This window comes from Narcine bancroftii, chromosome 1, assembly GCF_036971445.1.
Source record: "Narcine bancroftii isolate sNarBan1 chromosome 1, sNarBan1.hap1, whole genome shotgun sequence".
NCBI lineage: Eukaryota > Metazoa > Chordata > Chondrichthyes > Torpediniformes > Narcinidae > Narcine > Narcine bancroftii.
The window spans coordinates 296,894,628-296,918,372 of record NC_091469.1 but is presented as its reverse complement, the minus strand read 5'-3'; the positions used below and the strand labels follow the sequence as shown (position 1 = coordinate 296,918,372).

The 23,745-nt window shown below is 41.1% G+C and overlaps 1 protein-coding gene and 1 long non-coding RNA gene across 2 annotated transcripts in view; both read right to left on the bottom strand.

Annotated features, from left to right (window-relative positions):
• The window catches only part of luzp2 (leucine zipper protein 2), a 168,688-nt gene extending 147,916 nt beyond the window's left edge, over positions 1-20,772 (bottom strand). The window contains exons 1-2 of the mRNA XM_069924060.1: positions 20,578-20,772; positions 19,325-19,497 (exon numbers count right to left, since the gene is read on the bottom strand). Of these exons, the coding sequence (XP_069780161.1) occupies positions 19,325-19,497; positions 20,578-20,772 (368 nt within the window). The remainder of the gene's footprint in view (positions 1-19,324; positions 19,498-20,577) is intronic.
• On the bottom strand, positions 16,005-16,615 carry LOC138746738 (uncharacterized). The gene is made up of 2 exons (XR_011347087.1): positions 16,539-16,615; positions 16,005-16,416 (listed from the first exon to the last, which is right to left on the bottom strand). It is a non-coding gene; the product is annotated as an uncharacterized lncRNA (long non-coding RNA).
• Positions 20,773-23,745: the final 2,973 nt, after the last annotated feature.

The following is a 23,745-nucleotide window of genomic DNA, read 5'->3' as shown; positions in this document are numbered from 1 at the left end:
AGTGTAAAGTGTGTAGAGCAGGGGGTTAAGAACACAGCCCTATTGTGTTCTGGTACTGATAAAGATTGTGGAGGAGAAGTTCTTACCAATCTTCACTGATTGTGGACTGGAGTTGGAGAAATTCATAATTCATTTACACAGTGGGGTATTAACTCCCAGATTTTGAAGTTTGCTGAATAGTTTTGAGGGCATGATGGTGTTAAATGGCAAACTGTAGCCGATAAATATCATCCTGATGTACGCATTTTTGCTATCCAGGTGTTCCAGGGCTTTGTATAGAGCTAGGGAGATGGGTTCTGCCATAGACCTGTTTCTACAATAGGCAAACTGGAATGGATCCATGTCACTGCTCAGACAGGAGCTGATATGCTTCAACACCAGCCTTTTAAAACTCTTCATCACTGTTGTTCTAATTGCTGCTGGTTGATAGTTGTTAAGCCTGGTTGCTGCACACTTCTTGGGGATCAGTATGATTGATATCTGTTTGAAACAGATGGGTACCTCGCCCTGATGGAGTGAGATATCAAAGAAGGGTTTGGTACTTTTTTTAAGGAAGGAATATATGGGTTGGCACAACATTGAGGCCCGAAGGGCCTGTACTGTGGTGTAGTGTTCTATGTTCTGTATCCATGAATACCTTGCTAAGTTGGTCAGCACAGATACCTCTTTCCTGATTGTAGCAGCGAGAAAAGAACATGCGATGGGTAATGTGGATCCTTGATGATTGCTGCTCCTCTCCGATGGAAGGATTCCCTGTCGATGTTCTTGATGGTGGGGAGGGTTTGCCTGTGATGTCCTGGGGTGTGTCCAGTAGTTTTGCAGAGTTTTTAGGCTCAGAGATGTTGGTGTTCCCATACCAGACCGTGATGCAGCCTAAGGATAACTCTTCAATGGAAAAGCATTACCAGGTGGCATAGAAAAATAATGAAGGATGTTCTCAAATTCTTCTAAGAGAAGTATAAAATACCCTCTGATCGGTGAGAATCTCTCACCTATCATCTCTCAAAATGGAGATGAATCGTTCATGTTAGAAGCTCAAGTCCACTGATAGAGAGCACAATGAAACCCACAGTGTGCAGGAAACTACACAAGTGACATTCTCTCAAGCTCTACATGCTAATACCACCAGCATCAGCACCATCTCCACCAGTACCTCGAGAATCTCATTGGCCACTGCCATCACCATTACCATAAAGACCATTGGCACCAACTGCCAATATCATTACCAAGACTGCCATATCCATCATTACCATCATGACTGCCACTGCCATCACTATCATCACCCATGATATAACTGTATTCACCACCTTTGCTGCTGCCATCACCAGAATCACCATCATTGCCATCACCTTAACCATCATCACCATTGCATCGGTCACAACGATCATCACTACCACCATTACTGCAACTGTGATCACAATCAACTACCATTATCACCAGCACCAGCATTGCCATCGCCAGTGTAATCACAAACATCATTAACAATACCATGGCCATATAGCCATGACCACCACAGCCATCCCCACCATCTCCACCATCAATCTCACCACTGCCATGACTACCACAGCCACCCCCACTATCTCCACCATCAATCTCACCACTGCCATGACTACCACAGCCATCCCCACCATCTCCACCATCAATCTCACCACTGCCATGACTACCACGGCCATCCCCACCATCTCCACCATCAATCTCACCACTGCCATGACCACCACGGCCACCCCCACCATCTCCACCATCAATCTCACTACTGCCATAACTACCACAGCCGTCCCCACCATCTCCACCATCAATCTCACCACTGCCATGACCACCACAGCCGTCCCCACCATCTCCACCATCAATGTCACCACTGCCATGACCACCACAGCCATCCCCACCATGAATCTCACCACTGCCATGACCACCACAGCCATCCCCACCATCTCCACCATCAATCTCACCACTGCCATGACCACCAGCCGTCCCCACCATCTCCACCATCAATCTCACCACTGCCATGACCACCACAGCCATCCCCATCATCTCCACCATCAATCTCACCTCTGCCAGCATCACCAACAAGGTGGATATCAATTAATTGAGCTTTATTTTATTTATCTTTCTTACAACCACAATTTCCGGTAGAAACAGAACAATGCTGGAAATATGCAGTAGGTCATTCAGCATCCATGAAGCTGATGACAGGGTTACATGTAAACAGACTTTCATTAAGCCATTTCTGAGTTTTAATGAAAGATCATTGATCTCTCCAGAGATGCTGTGTATTTCCAAAGCTACCTATTTCATTTCCCATTTCTCAGCCATTGTTTCCCAATTTATAATCGCAGAACACAAGCATGATTTCGAGATATGCTCTCTTGTGGAATTCTTCTCCATGTCAACAGGATTAAATACCAATCCTCTGGGAGGCAATTATGATTTTGTGCCAACAGGTACTTAGGGTGTCATTTTCCTGAGGGATTTTCTAAGATGGATTATTCATTTGTTACTAACTTCTCAGATTACCAGTACACACAAATGTCCAGCTATAGCCGGGCAGCATTGATGGATTACAGTTGCCCTGATCCCACCTCTCCACGGTCACAATGTCTTGCAAAACTAGACCAACATCAGCAGCGAAGAAGCCCGTGCAAATCCAGAAAATGAATTTTCAATGTCATGTTGCACTTCATCATTCTGTCTACTTGAAGTTGACTTAAAAGATGGCAGGAGATCACAAAAAATAGATTATATATTAAAAAAAAAGGTTAAAGATAGAAAAGTATTATGGTGATTTTCATGATCAGCAGACCAAATCCATAAAATTCACCCAAAAGTGTTCAGAAAAGCAAAATCTTTGTTGTCTAGTGTAATCTACTGCAAGAGGGAAAAAGCATGCATAAACCAGGATCAATAACGGTTATGAAGAGACAATCATTTCAGCCTTATTGGACTTAACTGCCATTTAAGTTGAGGCAAACTCTTTGCAAAAGAGAAATTGAGGTCAGATCCATTGTATTTTGCAGTAATATCCCCTCACTTCAATTCTGCTTGCAATAACCTTGCTTTTCAATGCATTGCAAGATTCTAATCTCAGTTCAACAAAGCAACTTTTATTATGGATATTGAGTAAAGATTTCTCATTTGGATTGCTATTAGGGAAAGGATCACAATTCCAGGATGACCAATATTTGTGGGCACAGGTTAGGTGGAATAAAGGATGGATGCTCTGTGTTGTTAAAGACAACCTAAGAAGTAACATCAACAAATTCATCCTTGTGACAGCTAATGACCCATTGCTTACAAATACTGACCTTAGTCAATATGACCTTTGCAGGTGCTCATCGCAGATTTTATTTGTGTATATCACAGAGTACATTGCTGCTTCATTTAACTGCATGTTGACGGTCACTGCAATTCAGAATGTTTCACTTTGTCACATGAATATGGGATCAGGTGTAATACACAGCTGAGGTCACAATCGATGTCTACTCTCTTGACTAGGTTTAGCAGTTGTTAATAACCTTGACTAATGACATTTTCCATTAACTTTGTTTCATCAGCCTTTCAGGGTAGGGCACTTCACTAGTTAAAGATCCATGTACTGACATTGCACGTGAACACTGGTTTTAATTTTAAACGTGTCCCTCTTGTTCTGTACTGCACATTAAAAAATGCCCCCTAATTACCATATCAAATACTTTAATCATCTTAAGCACCTTGTTTATATCATCTTCTAATTGCTACACTCTTAGGAATATAAGCATAGTCTGTGCAATCTCTCCTTGTAACATGATTTTGTCAGCCCTGTCTTATTCAGAGTGTTATAAAACAAATTTGTTCCCTCTTTAAAACATCACTACCCACTCATGCATTCTCACAACAGAAGACGACTCAGGGGAATGCAGTGTTCCCTCTTGCTCTGATAATAATCTGTTGTCACCAATAATAAATTAATTTTAGTGCTATTTAACTATCTTCAATCCTCGTAACATCACTTATTTAAAGTTCTTTCTCACATTGGTATCTGAAGACAATTTAAAAATTGAATAATTTTATGCAGGTTTTAACAGGAAAGTCTGCAGACACTGTGATTGAGGTGCAATACACAAAAGTGCTGGAGAAACTCAGCAAGTCACCCAGCACATCTCAGAAATAAATGTCTTCAAACAGAAATGTTAACTCTTTCTCTCTGATAATGATGCCTCCTGAATATATCCAGTCGATCAGAGAGATAGAGTTAATATTTCTGGTTGAAGACCTTTCACACGTGAATAAATTTGGACATTCGGGTTATGGTTAGAGTTAGGCCTGAGGCCTTCATCAAGGTATAAGCAAAAAACAAGAAGGCACCTGAATAAAAGGGTGGGGGGAGGGGGAAAGGTGCAGAGGGGAGTAGAGGAGGGGTAGGGGAGGAGTATAGGCTAACAGGTCAAAAGGTCTTAGTTGCATATGGGTTGGAAGCTAGAAGAGATAAAGAACCGAGAAGTAAATGGGGAGGAGGTAACTTTCAGGAAAGGGATTGAGAGCTGGAGGAAGGGAGACAGGGATAGAAAAAGAGAGAGACTCGGGGCAGAGGTTTTATAGAAAAATGGTTGGCCGCTGAAAGGTCCCAGCTATTGCAGCAGACAAAGCGAGGGTGCTAACAAAACAATTCCCCAGTCTGTATTCAATCTTTCCGTTGTAGATCATGCCATATCGGGAACATCTGATGCAGTAGATGATCCCTGCAAATTCTCAAGTGAAATGTGGCTTCACTTGGAAAGACTGATTGGGGTCTCCAATGGTGGTGAGGGAGGAGATATGGCGCAAGTGCAGCATTTAGGATTTAAACCGACCATTAACATTATTTCTGAATCTCTAGCCTTGAAGGAACTTGCGCTTAACTCTTTCTATGAATCAAGCACATGATTCATGGTGCACAGAAGAAAGTGCTTGTCAATTGCTGATACCTCAACTTTTCAGTTGGTCTACACATTGTGTAGGCTGACCTCTCACTGCACCACCATATTTCCTTAAAGGCTAAAATCTCCAGGTATCTAGAACCTGCAATTGAGACATGGACAAGATCCTTCAGGATACCATGCTGCAAACTGTTTGGAGACCGCTCACTGAGCAGGACCTTAGGATTGAATCTTAGCTCAATTTGTGACTCGATATTGGGGAGATGGGCATGGAGTGGTAGGGCAAGGAAGTTTCAAAGAATTATAGAAACATAAAAACTGAAACTAGATCTTTTGGGTCACCTCATCTATCCTGACAGTTTGTGATATTACCATAATTTCTAATGAGCTCCTTCTAATCACTAAAGAAACCATCATCAATAATAAGCAGATGTTCCTTCCATTTAAAAAAAATAGCTGGGTCTAATTTTTTTCTTTTCTTTTGACTGGTTATTTCTTAAATTCTGCTTTTCATTAAGCAGAAGTCCCACCCTGTTGAGTTTCGCATCCCACGCCTGCATGGGATGTTTCGTTCCACAGATGGAACAATAAGTGGATTTTAATATTGAAAAAAAGGAAAAAGTATTAACATTGAGTTACATGCTTCATACTAATGTCATATACAATAAAACCCCTGGTATCTAGCACCTGTGGGAATTGGTAAAAGCCAGGAAAGTGTATTTTCCAGTTGCTTGAGATTGGGTAGTTGAGTGATTGATGAATTAATGGTGAGGCACACCAACTTTAAACTTATGTATTTTTTTACCCATTTATTTACCTTGAATGTTTTGCCAGTTGCTTGAATTCCAGATACCAAGGGTTTTACTGAATGTAAATGATTAAAATAATTAAAAGTAAATATTTCACATGAAATAAAGATAAATGAACAAAAGTATTTAACGAAGGTCAGCAAACCCTTTCAAAGAATCTTTAAAACTAACTCAGTTGTAAGTCTAGTGTCAGAGGTGGTCAGATCTGTCTTCCTGTGGCATATTCTGACATTGCACAGTCAAAGATGGATTGGACACTGGAGCTCAATGAGGACGATAAAAAAAAAGGTCACATTTTGTTTCATTTACATGGGGGAAAGGAAAGTGGATTGTCTAAAATTAAGTTAAATCAATGATATACTACAAAGGAATTGAATGTGCAGAATCAATGCTGATTTAACTGGTTTCAACCTCATATTGATTTATTTACACAGTAAGATAAAATACAGGCATAAAACAACAAACAAATATTCTTTCAGTCTCCATTTGCCAGCCATGATGTCACAGTCTTTTTTTTTTCTTTGGCTTGGCTTCGCGGACGAAGATTTATGGAGGGGGTAAAAAGTCCACGTCAGCTGCAGGCTCGTTTGTGGCTGACCAGTCCGATGCGGGACAGGCAGACACGATTGCAGCGGTTGCAAGGGAAAATTGGTTGGTTGGGGTTGGGTGTTGGGTTTTTCCTCCTTTGCCTTTTGTCAGTGAGGTGGGCTCTGCGGTCTTCTTCAAAGGAGGCTGCTGCCCGCCAAACTGTGAGGCGCCAAGATGCACGGTTTGAGGCGTTATCAGCCCACTGGCGGTGGTCAATGTGGCAGGCACCAAGAGATTTCTTTAGGCAGTCCTTGTACCTTTTCTTTGGTGCACCTCTGTCACGGTGGCCAGTGGAGAGCTCGCCATATAATACGATCTTGGGAAGGCGATGGTCCTCCATTCTGGAGACGTGACCCATCCAGCGCAGCTGGATCTTCAGCAGCGTGGACTCGATGCTGTCGACCTCTGCCATCTCGAGTACCTCGACGTTAGGGGTGTGAGCGCTCCAATGGATGTTGAGGATGGAGCGGAGACAACGCTGGTGGAAGCGTTCTAGGAGCCGTAGGTGGTGCCGGTAGAGGACCCATGATTCGGAGCCGAACAGGAGTGTGGGTATGACAACGGCTCTGTATACGCTTATCTTTGTGAGGTTTTTCAGTTGGTTGTTTTTCCAGACTCTTTTGTGTAGTCTTCCAAAGGCGCTATTTGCCTTGGCGAGTCTGTTGTCTATCTCATTGTCGATCCTTGCATCTGATGAAATGGTGCAGCCGAGATAGGTAAACTGGTTGACCGTTTTGAGTTTTGTGTGCCCGATGGAGATGTGGGGGGGCTGCTAGTCATGGTGGGGAGCTGGCTGATGGAGGACCTCAGTTTTCTTCAGGCTGACTTCCAGGCCAAACATTTTGGCAGTTTCCGCAAAGCAGGACGTCAAGCGCTGAAGAGCTGGCTCTGAATGGGCAACTAAAGCGGCATCATCTGCAAAGAGTAGTTCACGGACAAGTTTCTCTTGTGTCTTGGTGTGAGCTTGCAGGCGCCTCAGATTGAAGAGACTGCCATCCGTGCGGTACCGGATGTAAACAGCGTCTTCATTGTTGGGGTCTTTCATGGCTTGGTTCAGCATCATGCTGAAGAAGATTGAAAAGAGGGTTGGTGCGAGAACACAGCCTTGCTTCACGCCATTGTTAATGGAGAAGGGTTCAGAGAGCTCATTGCTGTATCTGACCCGACCTTGTTGGTTTTCGTGCAGTATGCAATATACATAACCCCAACATGCCCACATAATTCCCTGAGGCAATAGCATTGCATTTACGTCACAATTCCTTTTATCTAAATTTTACTTCTCCCACCCAAAGGTTGCGATTTGGTGAACGGTTCAATTTTCTCCTCCCTAATTTCAAGCGCATTGAAGTCATTTAATACATGTCTAACTGACAGATAACTAATAAAAGATTAAGGATCAAGTTTGGACATTTGCTATACATTTGTTTCGCTGTAAAAATATATATTCTGCTGTGATTTGATTCTCCAGTCCCAGAGTCAGAAACATTTAATCGAGAAGACCACTTTCTTCTACAAAGACCTGGTCAAAAAATAGTGATAGTGAAAAAAGAGTTTAAATTGCTGTATTCTTCAAGATTTTCATTAACCATGATTGCCCTTTTGATGTAGTTACATTCTGTCATTAAATAACATACACACCATCCAGACTCTGGTTGACACTGGGGAAAGAGCCAGGAGAATGCAACATTTTCTTCTTCAGATGATCAATATCCAACTTTTTTATTAATTAATTCTCCTCACATATCATTTATGAAGTTTTGTTGCCACTAGATTAAATTATATTAGGCATTACTATTCAATTGTTTTTTTCTGTCTACTCAGTCCACTGCATTCACTGGGTGGGGGGGGCGGGGGGGGGGGGTGGGCAGTAGTAGTGATATTCTTCAGCAACATTTTTGCTGTAGAATGAATATCAGTATTACAATAGTTTAAGAGAAAGATTTCCATCCATGATTTAGCTGGTAACATTTGCTTCTGAGCCACAATTTGCAGGCTCAGAATTCAACCTGACAACACCATGCAGCGAAAAGGGAGTGGTCCACTCTAAGAGGTGCGACCTTTCAGATGAGAGTTTAAACCAGGTCCCATCCCATTCTCTCAGGTGGTTATGAAAGATTAATATAGGCAAGCTATTACAAGAGCCGTGTGTGATTCGAATGGTGGAACAGACTCAGTGGACCAAATGGCCTAATATCGCTCAAATCTCAAATGATCTTTTGGTCTTATTGGAGTTAGGGTATCAACATTATATTTACACTCTTATACAGTATATGAATGAGTAGTAGGTAGGACAAAAGCCATCTTACCATGGCCACACAGCCTTTTTTTCTACCTACCATTGCCTAGGCAACTGAAAAATCCATAGTAGAAACTATTATTCCATCTGTTTATTTAACATGAAACTGTTCCAAATTACCAAAGTTTTCCTGTGCTTTACCATTTTCCAGAGGTTTCAAGTGAATGCGTATACTTTGCATGCTCTGTATGAAGAATGCTTCAATGACATACAGCTCAATTTAAATTGCCTGCATTTGAGTTAATTGTTTGAGAGTCAAATGTGCCCTCTTTAAGTATTATTTGGCCACCATTTACTGCATTGTGATTATGAAGTTCGTGCAAATGATCTTGAAAAATTATCTGTAGAAATTTTGCTCCACACTTAAAATATTCTAGGAACTTAGTTATCCCAAAACAGTTGCAGTAAAATACCTTTTTTTGCATCTTTTTCTATTTCAGAGTAGCCAAGGCGAGTTCAAATAACATTGCGGCACAATGCTATTTAGCATCTTTTGGGATTTTAGAGAAATTTAGGTGTTCAGCTTCAGCACATTTTGAAGATGTAACATACTACAGCCACTGTGCAGGGATTCAACGAAGCAGATTACATTTTCCAGGAGAGTGTTAAATATTAGCAGAATGCACTCATCCAGGCAAATGGACAGTCATCCATTACCTTCTTGACTTGAGCCTTGTAAGATGATGAAAATGCATTGGTGTAACATGAGGTGAAACTCTGCAGAATATCCAGCTTCTGATTTCACCTTTTAGCCATAGTATTTATGTGGCTGATTCAGTTTAGTTTACTATGATTTATGAGCCACAGGATGTGATCGTAGGGTTCACTAATGATGATGGAGGTGTATGATCCTGTGATCACTGGGGGCAAAAAGGGTAAAAAAATTTAACCATATAACAGTTTATGGCATGAAAACAGGCCATCTCGGCCCTACAAGTCCACGCCGGTTCACTCAAACAACTCTGCTAGCTCCCCCTGCCTATTCTCTGCCCATAACCCTCTAACCCCTTGTGGTGAATGTCTGCCAAGCTGCCTGTCTCCCCACTCTCGTGAGCCTTGCTGTACTAACATTGGTTGTGCATTATCTCTACTGTTAAGGACACTCCCCTTGAATATAACTGTATATGCATCTATTGTCTTTCATTATTGTACCATGAGTTTCTGCTAATAAAAGCCATGATTATTGTTTGACCACATCGTCTTTGTCTACTTCATCAACTGGCACTTCACCCCTAAAGTCCTGGGAATCACCATCTTGGAAGAACTTTCCTGGACCCAACATACTAATGTCATTGAGAAGAAAGCACATCACCACCTCTACTTTGTCAAGGTCAGTATGACATCAGAAACTGTAGCAAACTTTAACAGATTGCTTGGTGGAAAGTGTGCTGACCAGCTGCATCACAGCCTGGTAAGGGGGCATCAATACATCTCAATGGAAAACCCTGCAAAAGGTATCGGACAGAGCCCAGTACATTGCAGGCAAGACTCTTACCCACCTTTGAAAAAATCTACATGGAATGGTAGCATCAGAGATCAGTAGCAATCATCAAGGATCCACACCACTCAGGGCATGCTTTGTTCTCAGAAAAGAGGTATAGGTGCCACAAGACTCGTACCACTAGGTACAGGAACAGCTGCCACCCCTCCACCATCAGACTTCTAAACAAGACTCAATCAGAAACTCATTTAAGGACTATTACATTGCACATTATTTATTACTGAATATTTTATTTTCTGTATTGCACAGTTTGTTTACATTTCTCTCTTTTATACATCTATCTTTTTTCTTGAGTATCGATTATCGTAACTGTTCAGAAGAAATTCTGCCTGGCCCACATGGGGAAAAAAATCCTCAGGTTTTTTTTGAAAAATGTATGGGATGTCATGTATGTACTCTGACAATAACTTTGAGCTTTGATGGTGGGGTTTCATTGTTGATAATGCCATTAAATATAGTATCATAAATAGGTGATCAGATGGCTTTTGTTGAAGATAGTCATTGCCTGGCACTCTTACAGCACAAATATTATTTGATCCTTCATTTGCTGAGGAGTTGCCAGTCAAATTCCGAATTGTGCAATCGTCAGTGAACATCTTCACCTTTTCATTCAATATGATCACTCACCAGATCGTAGTGGTGAAGTTGACTTCACTGAGATTCAACACCCTTCTCTGTAACTGGATTCTGGACTTCCTAACAGAAAGATCATAGTCAGTCCTGGTCGGTAGCAGAATGTTGAGCACCATCACACAGAGCACTGGGGCACCTCAGGGCGGTGGGCTCAGCCTGTTTGTGTTCATGCTACTGACCCACGACTGCATCGCCAGAAGCTGCTGCTCCAACAGGGTCATCGAGTTTGCAGGTGACACAATCATCGATGAGTCACATCACAAAGAAGAGGAGGAAAATCTCGTGATATGGTGCTCGAGTAACAGTCTGAGTCTCAACATGGACAAGACAAAGGAGATGATCATGGACTTCAGGAGGACCAGGAACGACCACCTTCCACTACACATTAATAGCTGAAGTAGAGAGAGTGGACAGTGCCTTGTTTCTCAGAGTTAACTTAACTAGTGACCTTTCGTGGACACACAACATCTCCTCACTTGTCAGGAAGATGCAACAGCCTGAAGGTGCACTTCCTGAAAAAACTGAAGGCGGCAAAGCTACTGGGCAACATCACGTCAACAGGAGCTCTATCGGAAACATCCTGGCCAGCTGCATCATAATGTGGTATAGCTGCTGTGGAGAAATGGATCAGAGGTAAATCAACAGGACCCTAAGAGTGGCAGATGGATCACTGAAGTCTCCCTACCCCCTATTGAGGAGATCTACTGTGATCATTTCTGAAGGCTTGCAAAATCATTGAGGGCCCCTTCTATCCTGCATCTTTCACCTACTCCTGTCAGAAGAGAGATACAGGAGTATCAGAGCCAGAACCACCAGGCTGATGCAACGGCTTCTTCCCCCACAGGCAGTGAGAATGCTGAACGACCAAAGGAACTGCTCAGACTAACCATCTGAGACTCTCATATTCATGAAACAATATTTATTTATTTACTTGTATATATGAATACTTGTCCTGCATATGTGTGGTTTGTCTGCGTGTGTGTTACGTCTGATTATGTGTCTGTGTGTTTTGCACCAAGGACCGGAGAACAGTGCTTCGGCAGGTTGTACTTGTGCAATCAGACAACAAAAAAATCTTGACTTGACACTTGCTACAAAATTATGGAAGGAAGGCCATTGAAGCAGTTTGAGATGGCTGGGCTCAGGTCAGTGGCCTGCCTTGATATCCCATTCAAAGAATTTCTAACCCCTAAGGCATGACAGAGAGAGTCTTTGGTGTGAATGTGAGAATGCTTTAAATTTTAAATTTAAATAATGCAGCACAGTAACCAAGCCTTTTCTCTCACGGACACAGGGAGAACGTACAAACGTTCAATCAGGATTTGAATCTGATTGAGTCCATTGAGCTAACCATGCCACCCTGTCTCCATGGGATCTGTATGTCCTCACCAAACCTGGTTAGAACCATCTGCCCAATGTAGATTAGTGTAAAAGAGGAAAAGTGGATCAGCATGAAGGATAAACTTACACAAAACCTGCCATAGACTGAACCTGGCAACTTCATCTTTCAGGACTTAACCAGCTTAGTCAATAGACATTTTTAGAGTTGGACATTGAAGATCAACCAGAATACATTTTGTTTCTTTTTCTTTGCCGTGCTGAGTCTAGGTATTGTTCTGCTAAGAGGAATGCTGATGAAAGCCAACGGAAGATGGTGACTGGTCGTCAGGAAGAGGTTTTCTTCTCCATGGTTACCCTGATGTCATCAGACTTACAGTGAGCTCTCACAGCTAGAGAGACGAGGGCAGCCAAAGCATGGGAACACCAACATAAAGCCACACACCATCTTGACTATATATATCTCACTGCTCTTCACTATTGCTGGGTCAAAACCCTGGATCTTTCTCTGTAAGAGCTTGGAGGTCAACGACACACAGTTCAAGGAGATATCCAAATTTGTTAAGATTTCAGTTTTGTTGTCGGAGTACATAAAAACATCACAAAAACCCTGAGATTATTTTTCCTGCCACATATTGGTGGTGGGGGGGGGGGGGGGTGGAAGAAACTGTACAGAATGAGCACATGTAAACAAATAAAGAAATGTAAACAAACTGACTGTGCAAATATAGAGAGGAGAAAAAAGTGTAAAAGTAAGAGACCCTAAATGAGACCCTGATAGAGTTTATTGATGGCAGAGTCTTGGGGATGAGCAATTAAATCCTGCTCAGTCTGCAAGCCCACAACACTTGATGAAAAAAACTATAAGGATTTTCACTTTCACTGCACTAAAGTTTTTCTTAATTATGAAAGGAACAATCATGTTTTACTAACCACATTTCACCTAAAATCTTACTACTTAATGGGCCAACACTGATGTTGTCTTTTTATTTAAATCTAACTGGGGATCTACAATACATTCTCAAAAATAACCTCATTAATGAATCTGGATTGCTGGTCAAAAGCACTCCACTATTAGTTTTAGACTCTCAGGATCATTCCAGTCAACACCTTCTGATTTCTGTCACAACTATATTCTGCTGCACTTGTGGGATGCTAAATCAGTCCTACACTCAGCAAGGCGAGACCATCTATTTTAACTTCAGATCATAGGAGCAGGTATACTGGGCAGAGGGATATTTCTGTTCTGAGAGTTATCCTGGATAAATGAACTCACATAGAATTATACCCTGGAGATGTATCCCTTCCTGGAGGGTCTCTGTAGCCCCAGATGCAAAGAACATACATTCTGGTAGCATTTTTCATTATAAGCCAATGGCAAAGATGGAATGTTGGACTGTCAGAGGTGCAACCTTGCAGATGAGAGTTTCAACCAGGACCCAGTCTATTCTCTCACGTTGATATGACCTCTCCCTCTGAACTCTCCTCCATGTTCTGGAAGCACCCCAAAAACCTTCTCCCAGCACTCCGTTTTGCTGCAAGGGTTCATCCTGCAGCTTCATTTTAAGAACCTGCTGCCAGATTACAGCTGTGAGTTTAAATGCTGGCGGCTGCAAGAGCATGTAATGGACTACTTCGGTATACTGCAATGAAAGTGACGTTACTCAGTTAAAAATTTTGTTTTGTGATTCATTCACTTGAGGATCTTGATCTTTATGGTCCATTTGTATGACCTGGAATACCATTCTAACACCATTAGTAGGTAATAAAGTCATTTCAAGGCCACTATCTCTCAGATAAAATGTTTGAATGAAGATTTGATTTTGATCCAAAATCTGTGTGATAATGGTATTTCAGTGCCTGAATGACCACATAAATGAAATGAACATCTTAAAGTTCTTGCTTGAACTTGGCAGATAAGGATAAGGCATGACAATTCCAGTAATTACCTTTATAATAGCATGATAAGACTTAAAAACTGAAAAGCAACCTTGCTGGCACTAAATCATTCATAGTTGTGTTTGATTCCTTCATAATTTGACATTGGAAATTTTAGAAAAATTACAAACATGTTGTAACATTTCCTTCAGTTCATTTGAGCTTTCTTTCTTAATCCAAACTTTCCCTTCCATTGTTTCATCTTCAAGTTCCCCACCCCACCCCCCCCCCCCCCCCCACCGCCCCTCTAAGATGAAACAATGGAAAGGAAAGTTTGGATTAAGAAAGAAAGCTCAAACGAACTGAAGGAAATGTTACAACATGTTTGTAATTTTTCTAAACTTTCCAATTTGAATTTCCAATTCAAATTAACATTGAATTTGTTTCTTATCTATACTTCAATTTGATTTACTGGAACGATCTACTTTGTTCCACTTTCTCAAGCAAATGTAAATGTTAGCCATTGTTTTCAAATACAGATTACATGATTGAAAATAGTTATCAAACCTAACAGCAATTGATATATTGTAATATCTAATGAATTTAAAATGCAGTGTGTGTCAAAAAAAAATCACTTCATTTATTTCTGCCTAAATACTTTATCTTGCTTACTTTAAGAAAAGAATGGTGTTTTAGAAGGAATTCAAACATATTTTCTTGTTAAAAATCTATATTTTATACACACATTCTCACACTTACACTCATTTTTTTCTTCTTTGGCTTGGCTTCGCGGACGAAGATTTATGGAGGTGTAATGTCCACGTCAACTGCAGGCTCGTTTGTGGCTGACAAGTCCGATGCGGGACAGGCAGACACGGTTGCAGCGGTTGCAAGGGAAAATTAGTTGGTTGGGGTTGGGTGTTGAGTTTTTCCTCCTTTGTCTTTGTCAGTGAGGTGGGCTCTGCGGTCTTCTTCAAAGGAGGTTGCTGCCCGCCGAACTGTGAGGCGCCAAGATGCACGGTTTGAGGCAATATCAGCCCACTGGCAGTGGTCAATGTGGCAGGCACCAAGAGATTTCTTTAGGCAGTCCTTGTACCTCTTCTTTGGTGCACCTCTGTCTCGGTGGCCAGTGGAGAGCTCGCCATTTAACACGATCTTGGGAAGGCGATGGTCCTCCATTCTGGAGACGTGACCTACCCAGCGCAGTTTGATCTTCAGCAGCGTGGATTCGATGCTGTTGGCCTCTGCCATCTCGAGTACTTCGATGTTGGAGATGAAGTCGCTCCAATGAATGTTGAGGATGGAGCAGAGACAACGCTGGTGGAAGCGTTCTAGAAGCCGTAGTTGATGCCGGTAGAGGACCCATGATTCGGAGCCGAACAGGAGTGTTCTGTATACGCTAATCTTTGTGAGGTTTTTCAGTTGGTTGTTTTTCCAGACTCTTTTGTGTAGTCTTCCAAAGGCGCTATTTGCCTTGGCAAGTCTGTTGTCTATCTCGTTGTCGATCCTTGCATCCGATGAAATGGTGCAGCCGAGATAGGTAAACTGGTTGACCGTTTTGAGTTTTGTGTGCCCGATGGAGATGTGGGGGGGCTGGTAGTCATGGTGGAGAGCTGGCTGATGGAGGACCTCAGTTTTCTTCAGGCTGACTTCCAGGCCAAATATTTTGGCAGTTTCCGCAAAACAGGACGTCAAGCGCTGAAGAGCTGGCTCTGAATGGGCAACTAAAGTGGCATCGTCTGCAAAGAGTAGTTCACGGACAAGTTGCTCTTGTGTTTTGGTGTGAGCTTGCAGGCGCCTCAGATTGAAGAGACTGCCATCCGGATGTAAACAGCGTCTTCATTGTTGAGGTCTTTCTTACACTATATTCTGCATATTGTCCATGTGTTCCACTGCACAAGGCAATTACAATCTCAGAGCAGTTGAGAAAGTACCATACTTATGGACATTGAGAAGATGAATACCTCTATCCCTGACCCTCTCACCACCCCCAATGGTGTAATTACTTAAACTATTGGCAAATGGAACACAGATTATATTTAAAAATCCAAGAAAATCAATACCATCATGAATGTGTTGTCAGATAATTGGAATAATGATTTACTGTTTTTATTTCCCTGCGTTGGATGCTTACTGGTGATTAAAGGAATGCATTGATGATCTTCTCCTTCATCTGAAATATCTTGGCAAATGAAAATTTAATTCAATCTCTTCTGATGGAAGAATAAACAATTCCTCTGTAACAGTCTCTGCAGGACTTTAATTATTATCCAAGTGCTTATTATTTATCCATGAAGTTTATTTCAATGTCCAAAGGATTTTTTTTTTCATTCATCCATACATATCAAGCGGAGATGATTAAATCTGTTTTCACCTTACGTGAAATTATTACATCATTTTCCACTTCTTTGAAAAAGGTTTCTTCAATTCGACAAAAAAAAAACAAAAGAAAGACTTGCATCTCCATAAGCATCTTTCAAGTCCCTGTTGTAAGATGGAAACACAGCAGCCAGTTTGTACATAAAAAATTCCTGCAAACATGAATGCAACAATGATATAATCTTTTTGTGTGCTCTTGTACTTCATTGAACTTTCAAGATACTTACCCTTTCTTCAAAACTTCTGCCATGAGATCTTTTTCACCTTACTGAGATAATAGCCAAGGTCCAGAAATTAGTTTGCATAACTTTTCCTGTTGAGAATTGATTTGACTATGGATAAAGCAATTTCACAAACATTTCTGGATGCCTTAGAAGTTAGTTTCCTAATGTTTGATGATGTTTTCTTTACTCCTAACAGCTGATTCTGGCTTAAAATTTCTGTAAATGATGTCTAAAGTTGTGGAAAATGCAAGATTGGTTGGCTGTAAGCTTTTAAAATCATATTGGTAAAGCAATAGTTGACCACGAGACCATAAGACCCAGGATCAGAGGCTCTCTTTATGAAATTGAGACTGCTAGATTTGTCTGTGCTTGGTCAAGTCACCGTTATTTATCGCTCATAGAGATGAGATGGTGTTTCTCCAGGAACATGGAGCATATTTACATAAATACAAATTAGAACACAAGTTAAACACACCAAAATATTAAAACAGATTCAGTGAAAGTCCATGATACACTATCCACATATGTTCTAGGAATTCAGGAGCCCGATGACTTGGGGGGGAAAAAAACTGTTGCATAATCTGGATGCAAGGGCCCAAGTACTAAGGTACCTCCTACCAGATGACAGAAGGGAGAACAGTTGACATGAGGGGTTTGTGGAGACCTTCACAATGTTTATTACCTTGTCCCTCTAACCCTTTCCTATCCATGCACCCATCTAAATATTCTTTAATTGAAATCATTGGACCTGCTTCTATCCCTTCCTCTGGCAGCTCATTCCATATACTGTTAGGTCTGCTTTGTTCATGAATGAGTGAGTCAAACACCAGACTGAGTCGAAATCAAGGTTCTTTGTTCTTTATTGCCGGATTGTAACACTTGCAACTAACAGTGTTAGTTGGAGAAGGCGCATTCTGCCGTTATCAGCAAGTGGTGTTTTTTATATACCTTAGGATACGTACTTAGTAAATTATCATACCATGACATTGTCCAATGAATAAACTGTTGCTGTCCCTCTCTGCTAGCCTCCTGCACATCAATTTGTCATCCCCACTCTTATCTTGAGAGTACAAGGTCACAACTGCATCTTGTTACGGCCCAGCACTGGGTGACTCCCTCTACATTCCCAGCTCATGATGTTTTTACCTAACAATACCCACCTCCATCTTTGTGGAAAAAGTTGTAAAATTTGAACCAATACCCTCTAGTTTTAGACTCTCGTACCATGAGGAGAAAAAATACTGTGACTATTCACCAAATCTATTATTTTGCATCTCTTTACAAAGATTGGCCCTCATTCTTCTCTCCAGGGTTTAATGTCCCAGCCTCTTAAGGCTCTCCTTTTAACTGAAGTCCTGGTAACAACCTTATCAAGTCAAAAGTCACCTTTATTTATAATTCTAATGCAGTGCACAGTAAAGACGAGATAGCATTTCTCCAGTTTAGATACATCCTACCTTTAGAAAAGGCACCCCAGAACTGCACGCAATATTACAAATGTGGTCTTACCAATGCCATGCACATATATAGCAGCCTCTATTCTCAAGAACACCCACCACCCAGGCCATGCCCTCTTCATACTGCGACCATCTGGAAAAAGCTAAAGGAGCCTGAAGATGAGCAACCAGTGGCACAAGGACAGCTTCTTCCCCTTTGCCATCAGATTTCTGAATGGACAATGAACCTCACTTCACTATTTATTTTATGAAATGTAATTTAGAGCAATATTTGCTCTGTAATAGTGCCACAAACAACACATTTTGTAGCATGTTCCTGTCAATAAATTCTGATTCTGAACATGACACCCCAACTCCTATACTCAATTCCCTGATGCATGGGGAAAAAAAGAGCCCCTTCACCCACCTCTCTACCTGTGACACCACTTTCAGGGAACTATGTACCTGTAGCCCTATGCCCCTCTTTTCTGCATCCTACCCTGATCAATTCTCGCCTTTCCTCCTATCTACAGGATGTCCAATTATTAACCTTTGTTGGTCTGTGCTCCTCCCCCAATGTTTCTTTCCTTCTTCCAGCCCTTTATTTCGGTGCTTGTCTACATTTTTACTCATACCTTGAAGAAGGACTTAGGTCTGTAACTTCAGTTAAATATCTTTACCTCCTGTGTATGCTGTGAGACCTGCTGAGTTCCTTCATCATTTCTGTGTTTTTGCCAACATCTCCAAGTCTGCTCTGACCCCCGAAACACTTTCCTAACAGTTGGTAACACTGTGGCATGTCCCTTCAATATCAGGCAGCAAAGATCCTTCCTGCTGGGTTGTGGCCTCACAATCACAAGAACGAGCACACACTGAGAATGTCAGAGTCACTGTAATATTGCACTTGGAAATCTGAAACACTATTCTGTGAGCCTCACAACTAAACTTCCTGCTCTTCGTGCTGCCTTAATCTGGGTAGCCATAATGGAGATTCAATATCAAAAGACAATGCTGAATAATCTCTTAGCTAGGACCTTGTTTCAACACTTGATTTGAAAGAAGGCACCTCCAATAGTGCAAGATCCATGCAGGGCTGCCCTGCAGCATCAATGTAGGGTTTTGCCCTCAGGACTCTAGATTGCCCGGTTCTGCAGTGAGCATATTCTTTTGCCTAAACCCTGTTTATATTCTACTGCAATCTCTTATCCACACACAGCATCATGAAATTGTGAAACACTCTTCCTAAACATTGTCACACAAGGTTGACTTTAATTTATAATCAAATGTGGATAGACTGACATATCATATTTCCCACATTTCCTTTTATGATCTCTCTCTCTCTCTCTCACTCACATGTGGCGGCGCAGATCCTCATGGTGAACCGGCCCCGCTTGTATCACCACGTGGTTGGGCTGCCATGGGGAAATGGAGTCGTCAGAGGTTTCTCTCTGACTCCAGCATCCCTTCCAGCGCCCACCCTGGGCAGCGATTATGATGTCACAATGCACCAGGTGACTGAGCTCATGCTGCCCTTAAAGGGGCGTGCTACATTTAAATAAAACCAGTCGTTAATGACCTTCGGTGTGGCAGCAGTGATTTCCTTCAGCTCCTGCAAGCGCCACACACCCACACACACACACATATACATAGATAGATATAGATATAGATATATATATATATCTATATCTATAGAGAGATAGATATATATAATAAAATATATATATCCATCTATCTATATCTATCTCTATAGATATATATATATATATATATATAAATAAGAGAGAGATATGGATGGATAAATAAATAGATATTGTACTTTTCCTTCATATTTGTGTTAAAATTATCTATTTTATTCCCCCAAGTATGTTTCCTAGTCCCAATATCTAGGGATGTCAAAAATATTCCTCACAACAAGTGGCTGTTAAATATATGTACAAGTCATGCTGCAGAAACCTGATCTTGTTGCTAATCAATTACCAGACAGGTTAAACTCTAGACTGAAGGAATAAAAATTACAGATTCAAAAATTTGTACTGTAAGTGCATGATTTTTGATAAGTTTCAGGTTTCTAACGTTAACAAGATCTTATGAATTACTGATGCTGTTAAACACATGTGCAAATCCCAACATCCGTCACTATCTGTAAGGAGTTTGTACGCTTTCCCTGTATCTCTATGGGTTTCATCCGGGTGCTCAGTTTCCTCCCACTCTTCAAAATGTATGGAGTTCTTGGTTAATTGGGTAAAATTGGGTAGCACGGGCTCATGAACCGAGGGGTCTGTTGCCGTGCTGTATCTCTAAACTTAAATTTGTATATACCTGGTTTTGGAAGTAACTTTTCAAGTTAAGACTTCAAATCAATTCCAAACATTAAGTTCTATTTCTCTCTGCACAAATATTACCTGACCTGTTGAGTTGTTTCCAGTGTTCTCTTTTTCACTTTCACTTTAAATCATGCTTAAGTAAAGATCGGGACCCACTGCAATTTGCCTACAGTCGCAAACACTCCACAAAAGATGCAACACAACTGGCTGTGCACTCAGCTCTGGATCACCTAAGCAACAGTAACACCTCTCCCTCCCCAATGGGGTCCACCCAACCATTACGACTGCTGTCATCTCTGCACAGGCATGAAAGGGCCTGTTAAAGTAGCCAAAAGTGGATTTGTCTGGGCCCCAAGATAGCCCCAAGATTAGTGGCCACAAGATGTTGCAGACTCTGGGGAAGCAGAGGACTGGTAAAACAGGGAGACCACCCTCCCGAAGAAAAGCAGAGGAGATGACCCATGCAATGGTGACCATACATGCGGACCATCAAGAGGCTCCGAGGCTGAATAATTTACAGGCTACGGGCTGCTTATGACTGGGGTAAGGAGGCTCACATCAGGCTGCAGACTGGCTGAAGGGGTACCAGGCATCGGAACCAGGAGGCAAAAGAGTTCCGAGGGCTTTCTGATTGTGCTGGAGTTTCGGATCTGGAGTTCGAGTTGCTGATGGTTTTGAACGGAAGGCTGTGCGGTGGTGGAAGCTGCAGGATAAGGAGGTGGGGGGGGCACGAACTGCCCTTTGAGAACTCACCAAGGCACGAGAGGGGAGCGAGTGCCATACTTGCCTTGGCTCTCCTCCGTCTGCTGCGCCATCACACTTCCCTCTCCCATCAGCGTTTCAGACGGACGCATGTGCTTAAAGCGCGTGGATGCGAAACCACGTGATTCATTTTGGTGACATCCCCTCTGATGGCGTTACCCGGTGTGGTCCTCAACCTCGTCGTAACATTAATGCTGCGGGTGGGTGGGGGGGCACAGTAACTGATTTGGGGGACCACGAGTGCCCCCCACCCATGGCACTGACCCTGGCTAGAGGTAAATCTATGGACGCTTAGTGACTGGGGAAACTGTCTTTTTCTTCTCTTTCTCTGACCATAAGGGGTGCTGATGGAGAATATTTGCCTTAAAGTAGACTAAAGGAAATTCTGAGTAATATCACATTCTCTATTTTATTCCATGACAAGAATATTGAATCTACCTATATTTTGTATTTAATTTTTAATGTAATTTAATGTGTATGAATGAAATTTTATTTACAAAGTACCTGTTCGACTGCAAGTAAAAAAATTGATACATATATACATTGTACAATGTTAATGAAAATAAACTCATCATTATTATTGTCTATGATTTGTCTTTGGAATCTGGGAATACAGATACATAATTCACTGAAAGTGTCAACACAGATAGACAGGGGTGTAAAGAAAGCTTTTGGCATCTTGGCCTTCATAAATCCAAGTACCGAGTACAGGAGTTGTGATGTTACGTGAGGTTGTACAAGACATTGGCAAGGCCAAATTTGGAGTATTGTGTGCACTTCTGGTCACCAAATTATAGGAAGGATATCATTAAGATTGAAAGAGTGCAGAGATTATTTACTGGGATGTTGCCGGGTCTTCAGAAGTCAAGTTACAGGGAAAGATTGAATAGGTTAGGACTTTAGGAGTGTAGAAGAATGAGAAAGATTTGATAGAGGTTTACAAAATTATGAGGGGTATAAAAAGAGTAAATGCGAGTAGTTTCTTTCCACTTAGATTAGGAGAGATAAATACGAGAGGACATGGCTTTAAGGTGAAAGGTTTAAGGGGAACTTCTTCACTCAGAGAGTGGTGGGAGTTGTGGAATGAGCTGCCATCTGACGTGGTATATGGGGGAATCACTCTTTAAGTTTTAAGAATAAATTGGATAGATACATGGATGTGAAAGCTCTGGAGGGTTATGGAAAGGGTGCAGGTCAGTGGGACTAGCAGAATGATGTTTTGGCCAAATGGCCTCTTTTCTGTGATGTTGTGATATGCATTCTTTATTATAAATTATATTTATTTTTTTTAAATTTGAAAAATGTCACAGATAACCAACGTCCTCGGTCAGCAGATAATCAGCACCATCTTCATACCCCTCACCCCCTCACAAAAGCCACACCAAAGTTAGGGCAGAATTAGATAGGGCTGAGGAGGGAGAAGACAAGAGCTCACGTCATCACATGAAAGATCGTAGAGGAGTCGAGAAACTAATGGCAGAGAGAAAACCAGGGGCTGAAGAAAAGAATGATAAAAATGAAGCAAAGAAATAGGAAATTGATTGAGGGAGTGAGGAAGTAAAATTAATGGTATCACATACAGAGACGATGAAGAATTATCATTATTGCCTTTCTGCAAAAGAAGCTCTTTTCCCAATTCTTTCGGCTTTGACCCAAGCCACAGTTTCCCTCACTCATACCATCTGCTCAAACCAAGTTTAGATGAGAGAAAATAGATGCCCATACTTCCCTTACACTCTGCCTCATCTCTCTTTATAATTTGTTAATAAAAATGTGTTAAAGGTGAACATCGACTGAGAAGCAAACTTGTGGTGGTATTATTGGAAAGTCAATTGTACCAATCACACATATGAAGCAAAATGAAAAGTAGTTGAAAAGGGGGAAAAAATGCTGATCGTGAAAATCTGATAGGAAAACAGGAACTACTGGAAATGGTCAAGAAGTGTCTCTGGAGGGAATTAAATCACTAATGCTTCAAATCAGAATTTATTGTCATGAATATGTCACAAAATTTGTTGTTTCTCAGCAGCACTGGAGTGAAAATATTGCTGTAAAATTAATTTAAAAATAAATACATTAATGCACAAAAGAGAAAGTGAGTTAGGGTCTTGTGGTTTGTTGTCCATTCAGAAATCTGATGGCGAACGGACTAAACTCAAATTATTCTTATAAATGTTTTAAATGTAATAAGAAAGTAGGGACCTTTGTACACTCAGTTTGGTCCTGTGTTAAAATGGAAAAACTTTGGAAAGATTTGAGTATATTATTAGGACAAATTATGAAGATAAAAATACAAAAGGATCAATTTTTAGACAATTTTTACTTGGCAATATATATGATTCAGACATAAAATTGAAGTTGGATAAGTATCAAGTAAAATTTATTGAGTATAGCAATAGCGGTAGCAAAAAAATGTGTGGCAGTAATGTGAAAAACAAAAAAATTTATAATGATGGACAGATGGAACATTGAAATACAAAATTGTATACCATTAGAAAAGTTACTTTTAGTTTAAGGAATCAGATCAGGAATTTTTATAAAATTTGGGAACCATATATGGAATTCATTAACAAAAGTCCATCCACATCACCCACTCCTCTCAATCAAAATATTTAGGTTAAGAGAAAATGAATAGTGATTAATATGTAGTCTAGGTCTTTTCTTTCCTTTTTTTTTACTTTATTTTGG